Below are 23,086 nucleotides of genomic sequence, written 5' to 3' on the forward strand. Positions count from 1 at the left end.
AATGGCGAACACTTCACTCGTTTCAAGAGTAAGAACTACAGCTGGAACTCGTCGAAATAATGGCTAAAAACATAGCAAAAACAGCAAGAAGGGAACTCGGAGGGCGACATCTGCTATTTGGAGAATATTTGCGGAGCTGGACAAACCTAAACGTACACTATGGAAGATAAACTTAACATTGATGCAGGTAAGCATGTTTTAGCTATGTTTTTAAACTAGGAATTATTCTGAATGAATAATAAAGCAATTAATGAATTCGGCTTTCGTAGGATATAAAGAATTAAGTAGATCTCGGAGGGTGTTATCCACAGAGGCCGAAGGCCGAGGTGGATAACACTCTCCTCGATCTGCTTAATTCTTCATATCCTACTCAGCCTCATTCATTAATTACTAATTAACTCTTGACGCTTAAAAGCATGAGTGTGATAAATTGTAAAGTTCGATGTTTAATGAACTTAGGGGGCTGGCGTGGCACTGAATATCACGGGACGGAGGTGAAATGAGACTATTGGGCGATGAAGGTCTAGGTAAAAAGTTTAAAAGTTTCTTCAACAAACTGGAAAAGTTTTGTATGGCGGAGTTGGGCGCGTTAGGTCATAAATCCGCCATTGAAAACCGAGTACTTTAAGATCTCTTGAAATGCATTCTAAGCGGCGCTAGTTGTTTCTGTTCGGTCATCTTAGGAGAACTTGAGTCTTTCCGAAATTACGAGGGATTCAGTATTATTTCTCCGAAGATTTTACATGCATTTTAATGTGTTACGAAGGACAGAAATTTTCTCCTTCCTCTTTCCGTCTCATTTTTGAATCCGAAAATTTTAGGTTGCCTTTTTTCTATGAAAAATAGCCTAACCTGGGGAGTAAAATGTGAAAAATTAAACTTGAGAAAATCTTAGGTAATTTATTGGATGACCTTCGGAAATTGTACATGAATGGAACAATCATGTTGACATTTATAGCCGTACTCAAGTAATAGAAAATTCTTGGCAATATTTGCTTCTGCGAACAGATATTTTACTGAAAACTTTCGTTGCGTGCCTCTGACCCTAACTAATTCAGCGCCCCAGGGATTGAAAGATATTTTCGAAATTTTTGAGAACATCGAATTTAACCCAATTAAACAAGAAAGGCAGTAATCAGTGGCAAGAAACCTTACGAAATAAAATGAAGATGGACGTCAGTTGCTAGTTCACCTGGGCTCTTGCTAATACAGTATTCAAGAAAGTTCAGACGAAGAGCAAATACTCAAGCAATAAAACGAAAGAGGTAAAATTACAGCAGACCCTGGTAAATTTAAACTCTCTGTAGTTCTGAAACACTCGTCGTCTTTACCAATAATCTGCACATAATAGACAAAGTTGAAGTTTTCACATTAAGTCTTGCCAAACACAGATCGCAACCATTAAATTTAAAGAAAGCTGTGGTTGGTTTGTGGCGTTATTTTCAATGTCTTTATCAGTCCCTTGTACTGCGCTTAATATTGGCGTGTCCCTTGAAATCAACATAAAACCAGGCTGGAAACTAGGTTAGACTATGAGCAAGTAGAAGCACCAGTAAGCAATATTAAAAGTGAAGAAGATGAGTGGAAATAATCCCCGCGAAATCTTGTCGATAAAGTCAGCACGACCTTTTTTCCTTTTCTGTTGCTGTTGGTTGGGTACCAGGAACGCGGTTTTCTCACAGGTGCCGCCTTCAGTGTTTGATTGACAACCCTGATTCACACAATTGACACCATGGCGCGGTTTGCTTTCACTTCGCTCGATGAGGACTTCAGCCTGGTCATCATGAAACATCGCCTTAACTGTTGCTGATGAACTATCAGCACGGCCTTGTCCTTTCTGTGATAAGATAAAAATATGGAAATGATTTAAACCAATCTCCACGTTCTTGAACGGTAATCATAGGCTTTTATCGGTGTTAATCGCAAGTGACTTTATTCTTCGACGTTTCCATTGTATCCAACGGCATTTTCAAAGATTGAAAAACGTTAAAAGTTGTTAAAAGAGTTTAGATTTGTCTCTTTAATTGCTTTTACAAGCATCAGACCATCCGATCTTGTTGATCATGAGCAACATTTTTTCCCATACACTGTAGTTCTTGTCTTCTTTTAATTTCATACTTTTTTAATAGTAGCTTATGTCTTCTGCGTAAGAGTGTTTTGATGTTGCAGTGGCTCTAATAGTAGGGAACTTAAGATAGAGACGTTTTCGGGGCGACGGCAACTTCAACCGGACGTGACATCATCATTTGTTGGATACTGCGCATGCTCGTGCTCACCACCTTGCCGTCGTGGTCCCGTCGGCGACGTGAAACTGGTCTGTTTGGCGTTGTGGCGAAAACGTGAGTATTTAACTTTCATTTCAATCAGGTTTGTTGCGTTTAACAACCAACATTTTGCAGATTATCGTTCTTAAATTGTCCTTGTTTTAGTTGAGGCACATTTCAAGCTCGATTTCCAAGCTCTGTTATCTAAACTTACATCTTTGAATGTTTCTATGTTTTCATGTCACAGGGTCAAGATCCAACTTGGCAAACAGCCAACCGTAAGTGAGCTTGACATGGGACAAAATTTTCCCACGAGCCAAATAAAAGTATCCAGACAAAAAATATGAACTCCGATATTTCAATTGTGTGTTTTTAGTTCGCTCTTTTCGTTAGAATATCGTATAAATGAAACGCATTGAAAATTATATAGAATAATAGATAATACCATGTACTAACTCGGCGTGGGAATACTGAAATAAAGTTGTTGCCGTTGTTGTTGTTGTTGCATGCAAGTATTTCCCGGGAATTATTTCAATACCAAACTAAGAATACGGTTCCTTGGTAGTATTTTAATGTTCCTGTAATTTGCAAGGCTTCGGCAAGCCTGTGGAGATCTTTTTGTTTTCAACACGAAATTCTACCTTGAACTCAGCTGCATCCCGCATGTTTTTTAGCGTGAACGGATCGTAACTGTCCCGAGGAAAATCGGGATTTTTGGACTCATAATTTTCCCACAAAACGAGAAACTCTTCATCCGATACATTTTGTCTGCATAGCAAATATTTATTCTCTTAATTCTTTATGTGAAGCCATATTTTTCTCTTCGGTATTCTTCTAATTAAAGGCGCCGTCCTTCTGAGTTCACTGCGATCTTAATGTTCTATTTTTGACGGGGAGCGACGGCTGCCTTAGTTCCAGGCTTTCTCTGCCAGTCCGGTCGCCGTCGCCCCGAAAACGTCTCCATCTTAAGTTCCCTAGTATTTTTACTAGGCCAGTTTCGAATTAAAAGAAAACAAAAGGAATGGATTATTCTTTTCTGAATCTCAATGAGATTTTTCACCTTTGTTTATGGCCCTTCGGCCGCCTCGGAGCCAAGTATAAATTTTAATAATTCGAAATCGGCTTATTTGCTTTAAATGCTTTTTTCCGTTGTAGTGAACAGAAAACGAAAAAATGCTTAAGAATAATTTCGGGAAAAAGCTGTAATAAGACCCTTTAGAATTTTTTAGCCACATGTCGAGATACAAAGTCTTATAAACGCGCAGTTTTCACACTTCGGCAGTCTTTTTTTTTTCAACGTTTGTAGCCACAGTGTAAGTTCGTTTTGTGGCCGTTTAACTGCCTCTTCTTTACATCCCACCGTCTACACGTATCAGTTTCTGTTTGAAAATGGAGATTTTTTTCTCCGGTTTGGCCCACCATCCGCACGTTTCCAGTGTAAACAGTCCCCAAAAACGCATCTTTTTAAAAAAACACCCTCCAGTGTGGAGATTTTGGAAACGATGTTTTCCTGTGCTTGTGTGGGTGAATGAAAACAGAGGTCTTTGAAAAATATTTCGTTACAGGCTCAGTTGCCAGTGAATGCGCATGTTCCCATCAAGGTGGGTACCATTTTCGGTCGCTATTGGGTTTTCATGTGGACGGGCAAAAAGGATTATAAAGCACAAGGTGTGAAAGCGTTTCTTTTTTTTGGAAAGGGATAAAAAATCTCCATTTTCTGACAAAAACAGATACATATGGACGGGGCCTAAGAAATACAAAGACAAAAACAATTAAGCAAACCTGGTCATCGTGTGCTTTGTTTTCACTCATGAAGACAACAAACACAATCATGCATTCCACTAGTGATAAGAACGTCAGTGTGAACGACACCAGTAAATACCAGTCTAAAGCCTTTGGGTAGCTTACTCGTGGCATGAAACCATTGAGAGATCCAAGTAGGAACGTTATAGTTAAGATAGTGGTGATGCCAATAGCCATTCTGTTGCCCATGTCATTTTTGTCCATCCAGAAAACAATCCAGCTTAGCGCCACAACAAAAATGTCAGGGAAATAGACTTGGATGAGGTAGTAGCCAATATGTCGCTTGAGGAAATATGTCACTGTTATTGTTGAAAAGTTACCTGAAATTTACAGTTTTTCCGGATCAATTTTGGTTTCCGGAAAACTGCCCACTTACCCCTCCCTAAAGTCGGCATTAACCCGTACTCCTCACTCAGGCAAAATTTTGGCTTGAGGGTGGGGAGGGGTGGGTGGACAGTTTTCCAGAAACCTGAATTGATCGATTTTCTGTTGTCAGCGCAGTTTAGAAAACCGAATGACTCTTGATGACCGTTTAGTCCCAATACCGCTTTTTAAATAGATAAAATTTCATTCTTTTTTTAGTGTAATCATCGCACTCGGGCTAGTAGGCCGTCCGAATTTACAAATCAATAGTCGTCTTTCATCTTTGGCGGTTCCGTCAGTTAAAGGAGAAAAAATTAAAAAGAGAAAAATGAATTCTTTTTGTATGAATTACCAATCGTATACATCCTTCTCCACGTTTCATATCGAAAAACGTTTGATTCCGGTGAACTCTTGACACCTTTATAAAAGTCCTTTTCTTTTACCAACTTTTAGAAAAACCCTACCTGTTTTATAGATGTCCACTGATGACGAGAGTGATCCTTTATAGACGTCAAACTGCGCTGTTCGAGTTGCCCCCACTTCTATGTTATTGTATTTCCACTTGTATATTATATCTTCAATCGTATAGGCGTCTAAGGAAGTAGAGGAACGTTTTATTATGCAGTTAGTGTTCTAAACTCTTAACTGATATGCCACCGCAGTTTTCGGTATAAACACCCAAACTCTGCGCAATTACAGGTGTCGTGTTTCTCTCCTGTCGCTAGTTTAGCGGACGAAATTGCAATTTCTTGCCCATAAGTTGTGATTGGTAGATTCTTATTCATTCTCTTTGTTCCTTTTCTTTTAAAGGTTCGTTGTTGGCGTTCGTGATTATGGTTGACGAAAGCCAAAAACGCAAACGTTTCTCAGGTCTTGAATTTTCAATCCGTGTCAAATAGTTCAGCTTGGAATTATTCAATTTAATACTTGGCTTTAGCCTGTTCCTGGCACTCATATAGCGGGGATGACACGTAAATGAAACCCACGTTAAAATATGAGCGTGTCATCTCGACAAAGGGAGACGATGACGGGAAAAAGAAAGGGACAGAGAGTTTGTGATCACTTCTTCCACAATCCTCTTCCGCCCATTTTTGTCACGTCCGGATTCGGTTGTCAAAATGTCAAAATTTTAATTTGCTAGAATTATGCTCATATTATGCGAGTTTTTCGCGCTACTCGAACTCCGTTAATGTGCGAAATTTTAAATGTGTTCTAATTCCAGTTTTAAAATAGCCTCTGCAAATCTCGCAATCCATCGTTCCTAGTAAATTCAATTAAAACTTGTGCGCTATCGCGTTTTACGAAATGTTCAGTGAGATTTTATTTCTGATAATTGATAATATCCGACAAAACCTTTGTTGATAATTTCAGGCCTCCAGGCCATTTAGCTTGTGGTAGGACGAGTATGTTTTCATTCAATAAGGTTTGGATTTGGCATAAAATACTTTTGAACTAGCATTTGCCATCTCTCGCTTTCTTCGTATCCTCCTCTACTTCTTCACAGAGTCAAATGATTGAAACCTAAAATCTACGCTCTTTCTATTGGCCTGCTTGGTCTCATATTATCCATAGATGAGCGGCGAAAGGACTATTATTGTAGATTTCTATGAAATGTCGACGGCTTTTTCCAGGCGTTGGAAGAGCTGAAAAATACTACTAAAATGATGTAGGTCCGTGAGCCAAGCTCAGAAGACAGTCAAGTTTTCTGCTCTTTTTTAACATCATTTAAGTCCCGAAAATCTCGCAAGTCAGTAGGAGACGCTGTAGCCTGTATTCATCAAAATAACACACGTGATCCGCGTTCGTTGCCTTACGAATGGTAGATAATGACTCATGCACACTGACCAATCAGAGGGTATACCAGGAACTAGTATACCGGAACTAGCCTTTTAAAGAACTGATTACAGGCTCCGCCGCCCTTTCTCTTCCCAGTTTCCTCTCGTTTTATTTTCTTGATCGCGTTTTCTCAATTTCGAGGACCCTACTATCTCTGGAACAGGAACCGGCTAACTTTGTTTCAAGGCTGAGGGATTTTTGACAAAAGAAATTGCATTGAGACTTACGGATGAATAATTCATTTCGTTTAATTGATTCTCCTCAGCCTCGCAGCCAAGTATGAGTTTTAATTACTCGAAAATGGCCCATGGAAAGGCCTATTAATCCAACCCATTTTGAAGATTACGTAATAGGTAGAATGTAGTTCTTGGACAATTGAGCAACAACTTTGTTGCGTTTTTTAATCCTTAGAGTGTGCGTCAATGACTTCTCTAAAGTTACATCATTTTACCTCCCCCCCCCCCCCCCCCTTGGTTCAAAACTAAATCAATAGAGACATTGCCATACAACTTAATTGTAGGTTGTTTGTTTAAAAAGAAACCGCGATGATGTGTTCATTGCTCATGTTGGAATACCGTAAACTGGCGCTTATAAGCCCTGGGCTTATACATCTTCAGAAGGGAATTTAGAAGGGCCTATATCCAAGCAGGCATTTACCGGGAATAGAATAAGCGCTTAGACACAAGCCATAACACTGCAGTGCTAATACTAAACTGAATTCATTTCAATACAAGTCAGATGGGGGGCTTAAAATTAGGTGGTTGGGGCGGGGCGTATAACCGACAGTTTACGATATTTAATGAACAACTGTGCTTATGTTAGTCTACATCCCACTCAAACAAGTTGCTTACAGCTTCCAATTTTAAGAAAACATTCCTGGGAGTCAAACGGGAAATGATGAAGTTCCATTCCACACGAAGCCAGAAAGGTCACCCTGAAAAAAATTCAAACAATAGACATTGTAATAATTGGTGTCAAATTTCGCTGGTATACATGAGTGGATAACGTTTGTGAGTTACAGGACCTTAAATCTTTCTACGTACGTACAGTGTAAAATAGCGTGTTGGAGATATGCAATGTCGAAGTAGATAGGTTATAATAGATCGCCATAAAAAATGAAATATCCTGTTATATTTGCTTGACCCTTCTAAATACCACAGTCATTTTGTTACCAAAAAAGCTTTAGAGTCTGCTTATTGTAATTGTTTTCAATGAAATGATAGCTTTCAAGCATTTTACGAAGATGCTTCTTTAATATAAGTTTATTGGAATTTTGATTTGTGACTGAAGTAGTCTGTGCAAAAAGTTTTAAATACTAATGACTTTTTTATCCAACCCTCTTGTGTATAAAATATTGCCATCCGGGGCAATTGAAACTTTGCTGTGTACTGCAGAATCTGGAAGCATCAAGTTGGAGTCTCTTGCGTTGTAGCAGAAAGGGTCTGGTAACCAGACTCGGTTTATATTCTCTCCCTTTATGGTCAATGTTTTTTCAAGCTTCCCGGCAAGCCTTTCGTCTTTCCATCGCTGTCGCAAATATCCGTAAACCTTAAACTCCTATTAAAGTAAGGGAGAAAGATAGATTACATTCAAACGTATATAAACCGGTCGTTCTTTATGGACAACTGGCAGTTAATAATGGTTTGACAAGCCTGAAAGTTAAATAAAGAAGAGAAATTGGCGACAATAAAAAAATACCCAGAGTGATGTAGTAAGTGTTTTGAAATGGTACCAATAAACAGAGAAAATTTGGTAGAGGTGAACTGATAGTCAAGTTGGGCCCTTGACCGCCTGTTAGTAATTGCTTGTTCGTTGGTCCTATTAGTTCTACCGTAAATACAATTTTACATTTTTACATTTCTGGAATATCGTGCCGTGGTTTTTGCTCAGACTCACGCTACATTTATTTATTTAGTTTTTAAGAGTATATCTTCAATGCTTTATGCTGCTGTTTTTTCGCTTCACAATCAAGAAATCGTTACCATTTATTAAAGGTGACAGTTGAAAATAAATAAACTAATTAATTAATAGTGGTGATGATGATTACGATGATGATGATGAAAAGATCCTTTCGGAGTTACCATGTTTGCTTCATGTATATTTCCAAAGGATTCGACGTAAAGATCTGTCACAATCTCCACTGCCTGACCTACAGATTTAAAGTAAAATCGCGAGAGTTCCTCCTTGATTTAAGAACCTGCATCGTTCAGAATAGCTGAAAACGGCAGTAGAGTAGACAATACAAGGTTCATTGAACATGTACAGTATTAATCGGATAAATTCCACCTTATCGTGTGTCTGTTCAGTTATCAATCACGTATTAAAGTAAAAGGCAAGACGAGCTAATAGCGTTCATATAGCAGGGGCTTAATCCGGTTCATTTTGTATCGTGAAGCATCTCTTAGATGACACGCGAGTCCATCACAGATTCTACACCCAGCAGTATGTCAACAGTGCAAGTTTCCTTTTATACAAATAGACATATTTACTTTTGCAAGCAGAACACTGCAATGCTGATCGTACTACGTGAAAATTAACTTTGCAAGACATCAACACGACACTGAAAGAACCCAAAACAGAGCGGGATTGTAGCCATAGGCTGCTCTTGTTATTTTTGCTAATCAAGTCTTAATAGATCGTACATTCTGTGGTATATTCGTTTGCGGTCCTTTGCAGTCCTTTGTGGTTAATGTTCGTACTTTATTCCATTTATACACTTTAGTAAAGAGAGACACAATTGAATAAAGAATCTTGCATTGTCGAAGGAAGCAATGCGACGGCAAGGCTTCAAATCGAACCTAAATGAGTCGAAATTCGAAATGTTAACCACTAGGCCACTACACTTCAACAACTGAATGTCCATGTGACGTCAAAATAGGAAACAAAAATTTCCATAGATACTAATTATTCAATCCATAATTCACCATTTTCACATAGCACATAATGCACCTTGTTTACCCCTTAAAAAAATGTTGCATAACCATTGTCTTCGATTTCACTTGGGACGACTGTAATACCCAGGAGAAATTGAAAAAAATTGTTATATAAAATTTGGGGGGTTAACAAGATGCATTATGGTCTATGTGAAAATGGCGAATTCTCATGTATATAGCGTACAGACACAAGGTAAAAGTGAATTTATTTGTTTTTGAGGATAAATAGGGAAGAAAAGCGACAATCGTTCCCCGTAGTGCTGGTGCTTGTTTACCTTGACAGTTTTTCTAGTTTATGTCATTTTTTATTCGAAGAACACTGCTTGTTTGGATATATTGTTGTTCTCGCTGGTAGGAAACTCCTGCTAAACATATTTGAAGATCTTCTTTCGTTTGACGTGGAATATTCTTCCAAATATTTCAAAACTGCGCATTATGTCGGAAAAAACCAAAGACGATTTTGTATGGCGTAACCTTTCTTTCTGTAGGCCTCGTTTATCCAAAACCCCGATAATTAACGGGCACGGAAAGCTGTTGTTGTTTAAATTGAAGATCGAGATTTGAATAGTTTTGCAGAAAATATGATAAAACTACATGTATCAGTGAACGAAACATAATGGACTGGTTTGTAAGCTAGTATCGGTGCTCATATTCTTTCGATTTTGATTTGAATAACTGCTTTCAGGCCCGGACTTTTGGTCCACAGGATATATGCAGACTGAGACACTTACCCTCAAATCCAGGACGAACGACTTGATCATAATCAGAAAATAACTTCGCTAATACAGATGTAGAGCTGCTGTTTTGCTTGCGTAAGCTGTTTATAATGGAAATTGAAGATTATTATTTTATTACGGGATCGAGATATCAGCAGGTAAAGAAAGGTGAGATAAATGCATTGTAAATTAGTGAGCCAAGTAATGAGTTTTTAATGCGACCACGACTTTGTCAGTGTACTTCCAAAATACTGTGTTATCTAAACCTTCTTAAAAGATGCTACTTTGAAAACCGTTATTGTTAGGTCGTGCTTTGTAGAATGAAATTTTCTTCACCAGCCATGCGCAAGGGTACCTTGTTTAACACGTGAAATATCATCCCATTTATGTAAGGAACTTAAGCTGTTGCAAAAAAAAAGCCTGAAAATAACTCGGCCTTGAACAGGTTCGAACCCATTAGGTGCTTGTTATCTGAGCTAAATTAAGCTAACTGAGAGTTGGTATTTTTGTTGTGAATTCGTGATGAACCTGTAGAAAATGAGGATATGAGACTTTTCAGGATACTTGGGGCAAAAATCTGCGTCAATTTTACTGAATCGCCCTCCTTAAACTTCATGCTTTCTCAGAATGTTTAACATGGCATACACAGTCTCGAGATTAAAAACGTTCTGAGAAGCTTTAAATCTCTGGGCAAAGAAGACTTATCATCTTTTATGTATTGAGTATTAAAAATAGTCCATTTGTGCTTACCATTGTCCACACACTGTGTTGAAAAGTAGGAGCACAACAATGCGGAAGTATGAACAACCAACAAATATGGCCATCATTGCTCTGAAATGAAGGGCAGATGTCTTCAACTGGAGGAATATATTCCAGAAATGTTTAAAGCTTCCTAAATCAAAATTCTCGTACTATTATAAAAAGATCACACACCGGTAGTTGAGTCGAACAGTGTGACAGGGATGCGTAAAACTGAACAGGGTTAAAACGGATTGCTTTCTCCCAAAGAAACGCATCCTAAAAAGCACAGTTATCGCTTCTTTTCATTTTTTGAAAATATAAGCTTGAGTCCCTTTCAACCCTTTACGTTGAAGGGCCTGTGTCTCGGCTGTGTTATTCATTTTGTACATTTTACCCAATTCTCGTCCTTATTTGTAATGGAACTTAACACAAGCGAAGATATTCGTGGCAAATGATAAATTGAAAACTACTTGTCAAACAAATATGTCTCCCAAGCATAATATGAGACGTTACAAACAACAAAAATGAACTTTGAAAACTGTTAGGCTAACAAGTTTTCAAAAACCCTAATTGTAATCCGGTTTAATCTTCTTAGAACTTTTATCCATTCGTTCTTTCTTTTGTATCTGCTGTGTTATTTATACCTTCTATTGACGTTTTAAGCTGTTATTTTTATATTTCACTCGATTTGGCGGTAGTTCCCACCGTATGAATTTGATAAATTTCGTGACACAGCCCCCTTAACAAAATCCGTAAGAAACACAAACCAGCTTTCCTAGAGTTAACAGAGGTAATAACTTGACGTCTTGCTATGATACATTTTTTCCCAATTAACTCGTGTGCTTTCAGATTCAGTTACAGCGACACGTAATGTACTTCTAACTTCTAAATCCTTCGACGAAGGCTGCGCCCATTCCAATGAAACGAGACAGTGGTTGCAAAACCGACGTTTGATGTTTACGTCTTATGATTCTATTAAAACAGACATTTGCTAGTGTGATAAACTTTTACTGTAGGGAAAATTATGGTGGCCATAGAAAACCAATTACTAAAATCAGTCACTCATATTCAATCCAGTATTTTCTAAGTATCCTGCCCAAATTTTGTGAAATGAGCGCAGTGTTTACCTCAGTTTTTGTCAGTGTAATGATGCAATGATCTCGAAGCTCTCGTCAAACAGCCATGAAGCCGTGTTAATCTTGTGCTAAGTCAAATTTTAATTTTTATCCGTACGAATGCTCATTTTTAATTATTACAGAACGAGGCGAACTTGTAAGCGATTTAGCACCAAAGATGGCAAAGCCTCCAAGATGACACGTTATTAAAAGCGACAACAAATATAAGATGATTACTCAATTGCACTGACATGTTTTTGCGTCTGTTTTTTTTTTTCTTACTGCTCAAGGTTCAGTTTTGACAAATCATGGACCGGAAAAAAATATAGTTTTCGTCTCGTCATGTTTGACAACATTTTACCACAATTGCCACTTGCATTGTATCAGGATTCAACTAAGGTGGCACGAAAAAACCATTACATTATTTTTATTCAGTTTGTAGAACAAAATGCAGAATCTTTTTTCTCCCTGTAACACGCAAAGGGCCGTAGGTCAGATTTACGTTCTTTTTATCGGCGTACAATTATAATATAGTTCTAATATTTCTGTCACTAATTTTTAAATGAAAAAAGCACGTTGCCACAGAATGCGCATGTATGATCATCTTATTTGGCAGCTATCCAACCCTTCGATTTACGTTTAGGAAAGTTTCATTGCCAAAATAATCAATCGCCCTAAATTTCATTTCACGGAATAATGTTGATTCGTTTAGGAAGGAAAATTGATAACATTTATCATAAGACTGTAACGCTACGGATTAATAATTAATTTGCTCATGGCCGTAACCTTATACAGTAAGAGCGCATTTTCGAACCAAGCAATATTCATTTCTTTTAAAGTGCTGTTTTAGTAAGGTTGAATTGAACGTTCTTGAAGAGTGAATAAAGACAAAGTTCATTTAAATCATTTGAACATATGATGAGATAAAAAGATGTCCTGAAGTGTTCCTTGTTTGTAATAATAAAGAGCATTTTATTCTGCTCTGTACTTTCGAGTAATTTTCTACAAAAAACAAAATCCAGTTTACTTCGACACCGATTTGTTTCTTTATTGACAGCTTTAAAATCGAGACCAAAGAGATTCATTGCCAATTGGATGGTGTGTGATTCTTTGATGTATTGGTATCATGATACTGAAAAAGGTAAACAAGTAAAAGAGAATGATTCCTTTTATACACAAGACAACACTCAACTACATTGTATAGTTAAACTCACCTTGCCGTCTGTAGCTGTGCGTGAAAAACAAAAACGGATTACCGTTTACCGCAGAGGAAGGAATGTAAAATACCCGTGCAGACTTTATGAATTTGCGTAAAAGACAGACTTTAATAATAAATGAGTGGCTATTCATTTTTCCGTATTGAAAAAAAGAAAAAAAAAGTTTATTCCGTTAAATGAAGGTGAAGCGAAAATAATGAACAGAATTCTGAGGAAAGCAATGATCTAAGAAAAGTTTTCATATAACTGGAGCACAAAACTATCAAGAGCACCTACATTTTAAGACATTTTAAAGTGCATACATATTCTTCTAACAATTTATGCCTTAACATTGAAATGTTATAAGCTTATTACTATAAAATTAACGAATAAAGAGGTGAAACATTATTGGTTGCAGTATTTCAAATTGGCACTTCAAAGACAGTCTCGTTCTTGGCCACTTTAATTTTAAACTAGGTTTTTCATCCAAAACATGAATTCCCTGTACATTATGACGCTACTGAAATTCTAAGCTAAAAACATGCGAAAGAAGGCTTGGATTTGTAATAATTTTCGACTTTGTTATTTCAAAGTAAAGTGAATTTGGCCATAGGTTAGAACATAGTGGACAGCTAGTTGACAGCAAACAAAAGCAATGTATACTGTCAAAGAATTTCCCATCCTTTAGTAGCTTGACTATATCCTAAGTGTTACCTATGGATTGAGACTCATTTCTTAGTGATAACATACCTTATCCCCAGGTGCCTTACCAATTACTAAATTGGGCTTTTAAGTGAAAATCAGCACTGTCTGAGTTCAATGTACGTTGATAAATTGTATTTCTTGTTGGGTTGTCTTTGTTTTTGCATGACAATATGTTCCCACTGTCTGCTTTATTAAAATTGGTTCATTACGGATGTTTTTGAAAAGATTAGTCAAGGAAGGAAAATTTTTTCCCGGCTCATCTGTTCTAAAAGTAGTTTAAAGTAAATAACACGCTTTATCTAATAGATTTTTAGTAAAGCAACGAATGAGAGAAACCTCACATCAGAAAGTGCGCGATAATAAAATAAGCGACCGAAAGATGTATGTTGTGACTTGGCAGTGATCTCCTAGCGAAAACAAATATCTATATTTATTTTAATGCACATAAGCATATGGTAATGTATTGAGTACAAGGTTAATAGGGATTAGACACGTGGCTTATTAGTAAACTGAAAGGTGGTCAAGCCTGGATTAACTGGTGAAAAATCAGTCAACAGTAAGGGATTTATTTATACTATTTTCATTGATATGTTTGCTCCGAAATGGGCACGCGGGCCCCATAATTTAGCACGTTTTCCCTCCTGGGACCCTTGCATTACCCCTGGGTATTGAGCGTGGTATTTAAATGTTTTGCCAACATCAGGATCACTTTTCAGATCGCTTTTCTATGAGTTCATGCCCCGAGAGGGCATATATACTTGCGTTTTTTGCCCCCCCTCCTCCCCTCAGCGACGAAAACCCGGTTATACTGCACTTCTTCTTCGCATACGCGGAAATTATTGTCGCCCATACCTAAGTATTCCCCGCGTGTGCCATAGAGGTGCAGCATATCAATGAAAATTCTCCTACTTTTCTTCTGTTCTTACTATTCTAGAAACTATTCTTGTTGGTTTAAATAGTGTCCAATCGGAAGGGTTAAGATTTTAGCTTGCTTGTAGTTTTATGGTTGTATGCCTAGTAACCTCCTTTTTGAATGAAAGCAAGGCGAATTATGGCTTTGTTTTTAAAAAATACTCAGTGTCATTTTTACGCTTAAGATTATGTATTTACATTTGTAATAGTGTGATGTGACCCTCATTCTCGCTTTCACACAAGGCTAGGATACTCAATACACAACGATTCAATGCTCTGTTTGTGATTGTCCAGAGAAATGTTATGCTTACTATTGTGGAAGATACTATAATCAGTGTCAGAGTTTGTCTCGCCATGTAGTCTATTTAAATAAATAAATGAATAACGATTCAGAGGAAGCACATCCCCAAAGTGGTTCTTCGTCTACCATTCCCCGTCGAATTGGAATTTCGAATTGTTGGTTTTTAGGGGGAGGGAGGAGAGAGCCGACAACCAACTCAACCAAATTAATGTCGTGGACTCCGGGATTTGAACCCAGGCCACATTGGCGGAAGGGGTTCTCTTAGCACTGCGCCAGCCTTGCTTCTCTCCTCCCTTGTCTATTTTACGTAAATACCATCTACACCCAAGGGAACCATATCGTGAAACAACAAACTCTGATGATTTTAATATTATTGTTGGTGTGGGCTTTTTTTTGTTAGTCCTTGTGGAAAAAAAGATTGGTGTAATTGTGGTTCAGGATTAAGTTGGCGAACTGCATTCAATTGTTTAAGTAATAATAATAAAATTCCAGATGAAAATCCTAACTAATTGTGCAACTGCCTTTGCTACCAAAACAATAAATCCTCGCGCCAACTTTTGCCCCATAATCTGACCGAATTACACACATCTTTGCTCCACGTTTTATCAGTAGTTGCCTATATATTTATTTCCTTTCCACGAATCTGGTTTCACTGAGGAGTTAATGAGAGGTGTGATGGCCGGCACGATGTGCGGTAGACAATCCTTCATGACTCTGGTGGGGACCTAATCATATACTGGGGCCAACAGGAGGGCATTTTGCATGCGCATGCGTGAATCCGCTGAACGACAATAGCGTAGGCGCATCAAATCTGATGGCGGGAAATCGAGAACTCGCGTGTAAAGTTACAGTCCTTTTAAAAGCCATTTCGTTGGTGCTTTGAATACCGTACTTTCCTACAAAAAATATTCTCCATGACAAAAATCGGACGTTTTCTACGCGCGTTTTCACTTGTAGATTTTTCAGCAGTAGGTTTTCTTGGCCTTTAAAGACAAGACTCAACGCCAAAAGTCATGGTCCTGTATAAGTCTGATTTTCACTGGCAAAGCAATGCATTTCCATGGTTTGATTTCCAAACTCGTGGTTTTATTTAGGGAGGAAATTCATCGTAGCAATGTTCAGCTGCTTTAAGACAAAAATCCAAAAAAACATTTACCACGCGAGGTTTATTTATTAGCGCGATGTCTCATGTTAAACTGATCGCGGAGACACGCGTTTATATATGCCACAAAACTTGAAATCTATGGGGTTTTAACAGTTTTTTGAAAGTTTTCGCGGACAAATTTATAAAAAGTATTCTCCTATAGGAAGTGAACAATGGATTGAGTTTGAAGCAACAATTACAAGTACATAATCACTTGAGCATTTCATAAGCTCAGTTGCAAACAAAACGAATGCACATACTCCGAAAAAACGAACAGTACTTTTATTTTTCTTTAACTCTAAAAGGTACAGAGATTTTTCCTAAGCTACTATTTTGAAGCGACTCTGGAGTAACAGCTCCTGTCTCCCACAATCGATTTCTTGTTATTAATATATATTTGATGACAGTAGTAATCTATTCAAAACAGAGAATGGCCATCACTCCATAAATCTAACTGACGATGTTTTTCACCTTCAAAGCCTGTTTAAACATAAGACAGGAAGTTTGTTAAAGGGGTGCATATAATGCTGTTTCCTCAAAAAATAAATACTTCTGCTAAAGGACCCAAATGAGCTGGGATGCGACAACAAACATGACACAAATGGATGGATGAATTTGTCTGTTATTAATCTTTCTGTTGAGAGCTTTTTACTGTATCCAGATGAACCTCTTATGTAAGGTGTATATCATGGAAAAATTATCAAGCAGAAACGGATACGTTAAACAAGAATGAGGTTCAATACAAAGGAGAAGCTGGTCTCAGTCAACATCCTTCGTGAATGAAATGTCTCACAAATTAGCATATCAACAAATGCAGTATCCACAAAATATATCACTTAGGAATAAATGCGATTTTTTTGCAACAGAAGCCAGGATTGACTTAAAACGTTAAACGTTTCATTTCGTGCTATTTTGGGGTCGGGGAGTTAGGCTAGATTTTCTTTAAAACGCCAAAATGTTATATTTATTTGCATAATGAAATGTAAACAAACAGTGTACCATCAAAATAAGGTGGAAAAAATCAGAATTCAAACCGATTGCTGTAATTTTTTTCCTTTGTATAACTAAATGAGAAAATATTCTTATTTTCTAAACACAATCTTACTGCCTTCATTATACTGATTTAAATTTTAAGTTGAAGGGCGTGTATTTTATTTTTCAACGAAGACGTACCGGAGAAGAAAGCTAAAATTACTGCAGAAGGCGATTTTTCACAGCCTTCATCAAAGCGCCATTCATTAGCGGAAGTATTCTTAGTTTCATTAATCATTAACTTAATCTGGGTAGAAAGGCAAGATTTCGAGATAAACAAGCCTATAGGAAGGGTGAAAAACAGTTTCACGGCAGAATGGGCACTTATTTAACCACTGTATTCCTGAAAAGATTAAGTTCGATTTTAGAGTTCTACTATTGAGAAGAATTAAGTATCTATAGGATAATTGTTTAAAGACAAACTATCATACTGACCTTTTCCTCCTGCTCAAAAAATGTGCGCGAAATGTTAGGTAGTAAGAATATTCAGCCGCCATCTTGTCTTCGATGTACTGTTTTACGAAAGGAAAGACTGTCCTCTCAAGGGCGACAGCGAGGCTAAAATAAACTCACTTTCATCGTAGAAATACCTCGATACCTTAAAGAACATGTTTGTGGAATGTAGCACCCAATACACGTCATTCAGCTCCAGAAAACGGCCTGCAAATGCTGGTACTGAACGTAAACAATTCACAGAAAAATGCCTCTGTGGCATTTCAACAGCCCATATTGACGCATACGCATACAAAATGCCCTCCTGTTACAGGGGCCTTGTTTAATGCATGTTAATCTTAATGCTTATGCTGGTGAGCGGCAGTTATACAGCTCCGACACTGACCAAGTAGCACTTAATAGGAGACTCGATAATGAATTAACTGTTATGGTCAACTGGTTTAGAGAGAATGGCTTAATGGCAAATCCGAGTAAATTTCAAACTATGGTATTAGGAAGCAAGAAATGAGGGTGCTGTTTTGTTGCGAGTGAAATAGTAATTGATGAATATGACAACATTAACCTAGTCGGTATCAATGTAGACAATCAACTTAAGTACCAAACACATCTCAAATATTTGTGAACGGAGTCAATAAGCAACTCCAAGGTCTTAAAGTCCGTCTGTATAAGGCCTTATATTGCCTTTTTCCTTTATTGCTCTTGTGTCTGGGCTTTCTGCAGTGATAAGTTGTAGTTGCTAAAAAAACGAGTGTTACAATTTGTATTGGATGATAGACTAAGCTCTTATAAAGATCTTCTTAAGGAACTCAGTATGACATCGCGGGAGGACAGACTTCCACAGGATATGCTTGTTCTGGCGCTGGCTGGCCCAGTTGTTCAAAAGGTAGATAACACTATGCGCTGGATAAATCACTAGCCACTAAGTAGGGCAGTTAGTTTCCCAGATACTTATCCACTGGATAACGATTTATCCAGTGCATAGCGCCATCCAACTTTATACTTACATAACAAGAGTAAACCGCGTGCTCTGATTGGCCAATTAGCCATGTACTATTTGCCCGTTGGTGCATGCCAAAAAACTGTGCTAGCGCGGTAAAATTGAGGCAAATTCAGCAAATCTCCTCTCCTGTCACTTTAAAATGCGCCGATAAAATGTGCAAATGAAAAGTGGAAGTTGAAGAAAATAATGAGTTGTCGTTTCGAAGAAAAGTCAAAAGATCAAGCGACAAATTTGCCCTGGAGAAATTTATCACTGTTTTCTTCGCGGCTAGCAGCTCAGAAAACAAACCAAGTGAGCGAAGTTTTTTGAGGATTTAAGCCCGAGACTTAAAGGTACATTTTGTGTTTTTATAGAAGACAAGGTCTTAACAATTAGCATTGTGTTATTGACGTCCACAATGTAAATCGAGTTGATGTTAAATTCAAGCAGTATTTTTAAAAACCGCGCTCAGATTCGAGACAGCTTTGTTGTGTAGCTTTCGTCGATGAAAAATTTTAGTTGAGTTACGGACACATTAAGCTGGAATTGTAATGCAAATTTCATTTGAGTACAGAAACGTTTGGGTTTTCAAATAAATTATCTCTGTTTATGATTTTTTATGTTCATTCATAACAGTAGTTCAAAGAACGGTCATATAACAACAGCATCTAAATTGCTCGCATCGCTTCAGCTCCGGCTGTGTCGGCAAATTTTTGCAATTTTGACTTTCAGCTCGATTTTCCCGGACAAATTGCGATACGGAGATAGTTAATTTCGTTTTGTTATAAGCTTTACCTGTTATTCTGAAGGAAATACTGTCAATTTTTCTCATTTCTGCGTTACGTTTATTGCGAAAATTGTCACACAATTAAGCTTAAGTTTATTTTTTGAGTCGCTTTAGTTAGTGTTTATAGTTGCAACTACAGTTTTCCCTCCAAGTATTTACCCTAATATTAAGAGCAAGTAGACAGACGCCATTCAAAATAACAACAAAAAACGTTTTGCAATTTACCTTAAGACGAAGAATGGTTGATTCTGCAAAAAATAATTCAAAGCCAAGTTTTTGAAAGGCATGATTTATTTACGCGCGGACAGATCACAGCATACATCAACTCACCTACAGTACTGATGACACAACCGAAGGCGAAAGGAAATGTTTTCTCTTTTGATTATGTTACAAATGAAATGGTAAACGTTGCAGCTGTGCAACCATCGAGTTATGGATGCACTTAGGGGATTTGCTAAGCACTCCAGAAGCCAAAGTTGCACTCGGCTATCGCGTCGTGCAACTCTTACGCTTCTTTTGTGCTTAGCAACCTCCCGTGTGCATCAATAACTCGATGGTTGCTCGCCGCATTTTTACCATTTCTTACTTTGAACAACCGGGGCCTGGTCTGTAAATGTGTAAATGGACTAATGCCCACTTATCTTAGCTCCAATTTGCGGAAAGCAATTTGGGGTACGGTCTTAGGGGTAAAAGGAAACTCGTTCTTCCGAAACCGGAGACGTCTACGCATGCTCTAAATTCCTTTACTTAGTTCGCAACGAATCACTGGAATTTACTAACTAAGGATGTTTGAACTGCTAGTAATATCTATCTTTAAGATCACTTCAATAACCATATCGTCAGTGACTGCTGGCTGGAATCGGAAAAGCTAAAGTTGAACACAACAGTTAACACCGTGGGCTTCATGGAGCTTTACAGACACGTGTGCTGCTATTGCTCCTACAGTGCCAAAAAGCTGATTTAATTCTATGCCAGAAGATTACTGATCCTTGACGTAATGAACTCTCTGCCCTGCCTTGCGCCGGGGAGCTTAACGAATATTCTTTCACGTGAAGGACGGATTGTTGTTATTCTCCAATTTTTATTCGTTGCGCGTAACTTTCCGTTTCAGATTTGGGAAACACGAACTTCACTTCACGTCTACATTTCTGAACAGTGTAGATCGTTTTTGAATGACAAATGAGACGTACTTAAAAAGTTTGAAGATCTGTGGTATAATTACCTTCGTTAATTCTGTTCTTAACAACAGACTTCCCAACAACACACAAATAACAACTAACAACATTTCTGGTTTATTCTGGCGTAGTAGGCCGCTATGCTTTATTGAAGACCAACTGAGCCTAAAAACAGAATTGTGAAGAATACATCAAGGAAAATTAACGGAGTTTTGGGTACGTATCTGCAGGAGACACGCAGAAAGGAAGCGTAACGACCGAGAATGACTCGCATACTAAACGGCCATGTTTATACCAGAATACAAATACCTCTTAACACGTACTAAATGAAAACAAAAATTGCATTCAGAAATACTGGAGACGCAATTAAAGAAAACATCTCACAATTAATCAACAGCTGCAATAATAGCGAACAGAAATCAATTCTCTTCTAATGCTACGCAACCGAAGAGAATTTACAATTTTCTTACTTTGTTTAACAGCATTGTCTGCTGGCAGTTGACGCCAAGATGCACACTTTGACCCTGGCAATCTTTATTCACTTACTAAGACGAATTATCAAGTCCAAGGAAAGAAAGAAAGCGTTCGTGATCAACGTTCGAATAGTTTGCATGCAGAGAATGTCCTTCCTGTGGCAAGCGGCGCAGGGACACTCTGAAGTACAGAGCAGGCCAGAAGGTTGGGCTAATTTAACGCTGCTACTTACACTATTTTATTTATTAGTGTCCTTATTTTGCTACATAGATAATGCGTCAGTAAGAACAAAAAAAGATCGAAAATCGAAAAATCTATATCAAGAAGGCCTACAGAAAACTATGTAGCTTATCTTAATTAGACCTTCTCAGTTATACTTACTTTACAAGATAACGTGAAAGATGAGGGAGGCGGATACAATTAATCAAACGTAAAGTTACAATATACGAAGGACATTTACAAAAGTTATATATTAAACAATGTTTCGATTGATTTAGGGTCAGCGGTTGTTTAGTCTCTTTAGTGCCAGCCGTTACTTAAGTTCCAGGTCCTTCGCTGCTGATTAGTGAAACGCAGCACTGAGAACCTGACCCAGCACCATTTAACTACCCAGTAGGCCTCGGGAACGTCTTAATGAACGGATGCTATGAGACTAAGTACAAGGAAGGTGATCCTTGCTATGTGACAAAGTGGACTTTAGACGCCTGTTTGGTATGAACGAAATGCAACAAAATCTAAAAGTCCTGCCTCGCCTTGAGCACTGAGGAAATAAACCCTCCTTGATGATTTTTTGGCATTTTAGTGAAAAGAGCCTTACGAGTTGTTTATGACGCTCTAAAATAAATAATCCATAATGTGTGACCAGGCTTCGTCGGGGGTAAAACCAATGTTTGACTGGTAAAGGGAAGTTACGTTTGGTTCAAATTAGCGTAACTTTCCACTGAACAACTCAAGTTTTGAGACGTCAGGATTCTACTGCATTTGCGGTTAACCGTACAACCTTACTCTCCGACGTCATAGATTTTGCATTGTTGCCCTCTCAGAGACTTTTGGTGATGGCTTGTGATCTCTGAACACCCGTGAGAGCAAGTGTTGCAGGAGAAATGGTTCCAGCTAAATATATTTATTAGATTTCGTTTACAGGTAGTAGGAAAAGTAACGAGTTTGTCGTCATCTGCGCGCCCTATTGTAAAGACTTCTTTAGAAATGATTTCCCTTTTAAGTTCTTTCTTTTCGTAATGTGGATTGTAAAACTTGCTTTTGTCCACGTTTATCCGTTATAATATTGATTAGATACCTTACCAATGTGATCTTATAACATCTTTAAGTTTTCCTCTGTAATCACAGTGGAAAGTATTCTTGTTTTTTTTTTTTTCATCGATAAAGAGCTAACATTCCCTTTTGCAGAACATGATTGATGGTACAGCCTTTATGGAGGAGGGGTTTGATGGGCGTCGTGAGTACACCCCTAAATCAAGGAAAATGAGCATCGTACAGTGGAGTTGCGCTGGAAAAGCAACGTAAGAATTTCATAATATTTAAACACAATTAAAACCCTTTAATGCCTCTTCTTATTGCGGTGATGCAGTCTAGTTGAAACAAAACAGTGAAAACCTTTAGTCTAGGAGAAATCTTCTTGGGTTTATTTTTTGTTGCCTCAAAATGTATATCGCCTTGCATGAATCATTTTAATGATGTACTTAGATCATACTTCGTTAGATCCCTGATGTTAATAGTCATAGGCACCTAAACTCATCACAGTTGCAAAACGTGAGTCGTTTCAAACTTATTATTCTAAGATATGCTTCGACTGCCAGGTTTCATAAGCCAGTCATTGTGTGAATCACATAAGGGCATTTAATTCAATAAATACTGGCTTAGTGAACAAAACCCAAATGAGGATACGGTTTTCATTCAGCCGTCAGTTGCATAAACATTTGGTTTCTGAAATTTCTTGTGAACAATCTTGGTCGTTGCAAATGGAGGCCGATGCGAATTGGAATAACAAAAATGGGGCAACCAGGGATATTGTAATGGCCGATACAAAATATTCGAATATCGTTTTAAAGTCAACAATGACAGCAGCAGTTTTTTCTTAAGCTTACAAATTCAATGTCTGCTGTCTACTTGTCCACTAAGCTGAAGAGTTACGTTATG

The 23,086-nt window shown here is 37.9% G+C and overlaps 1 protein-coding gene across 1 annotated transcript; it reads right to left on the reverse strand.

The window, feature by feature from the left end:
- Positions 1 to 471: 471 nt before the first annotated feature.
- Positions 472 to 8,410, reverse strand: LOC140936053 (gamma-aminobutyric acid receptor subunit rho-2-like). Its single transcript, XM_073385633.1, has 6 exons — positions 8,348 to 8,410; positions 7,603 to 7,823; positions 7,118 to 7,200; positions 4,895 to 5,023; positions 4,047 to 4,387; positions 472 to 1,837 (listed from the first exon to the last, which is right to left on the reverse strand). Exons 1-6 carry the CDS (start codon positions 8,348 to 8,350, stop codon positions 1,526 to 1,528), a joined length of 1,089 nt encoding a protein of 362 aa, XP_073241734.1. The 5' UTR covers positions 8,351 to 8,410; the 3' UTR covers positions 472 to 1,525.
- Positions 8,411 to 23,086: the final 14,676 nt, after the last annotated feature.

The sequence above is a fragment of the Porites lutea genome, chromosome 1 (assembly GCF_958299795.1).
Source record: "Porites lutea chromosome 1, jaPorLute2.1, whole genome shotgun sequence".
NCBI classification, from domain to species: Eukaryota; Metazoa; Cnidaria; class Anthozoa; order Scleractinia; family Poritidae; genus Porites; species Porites lutea.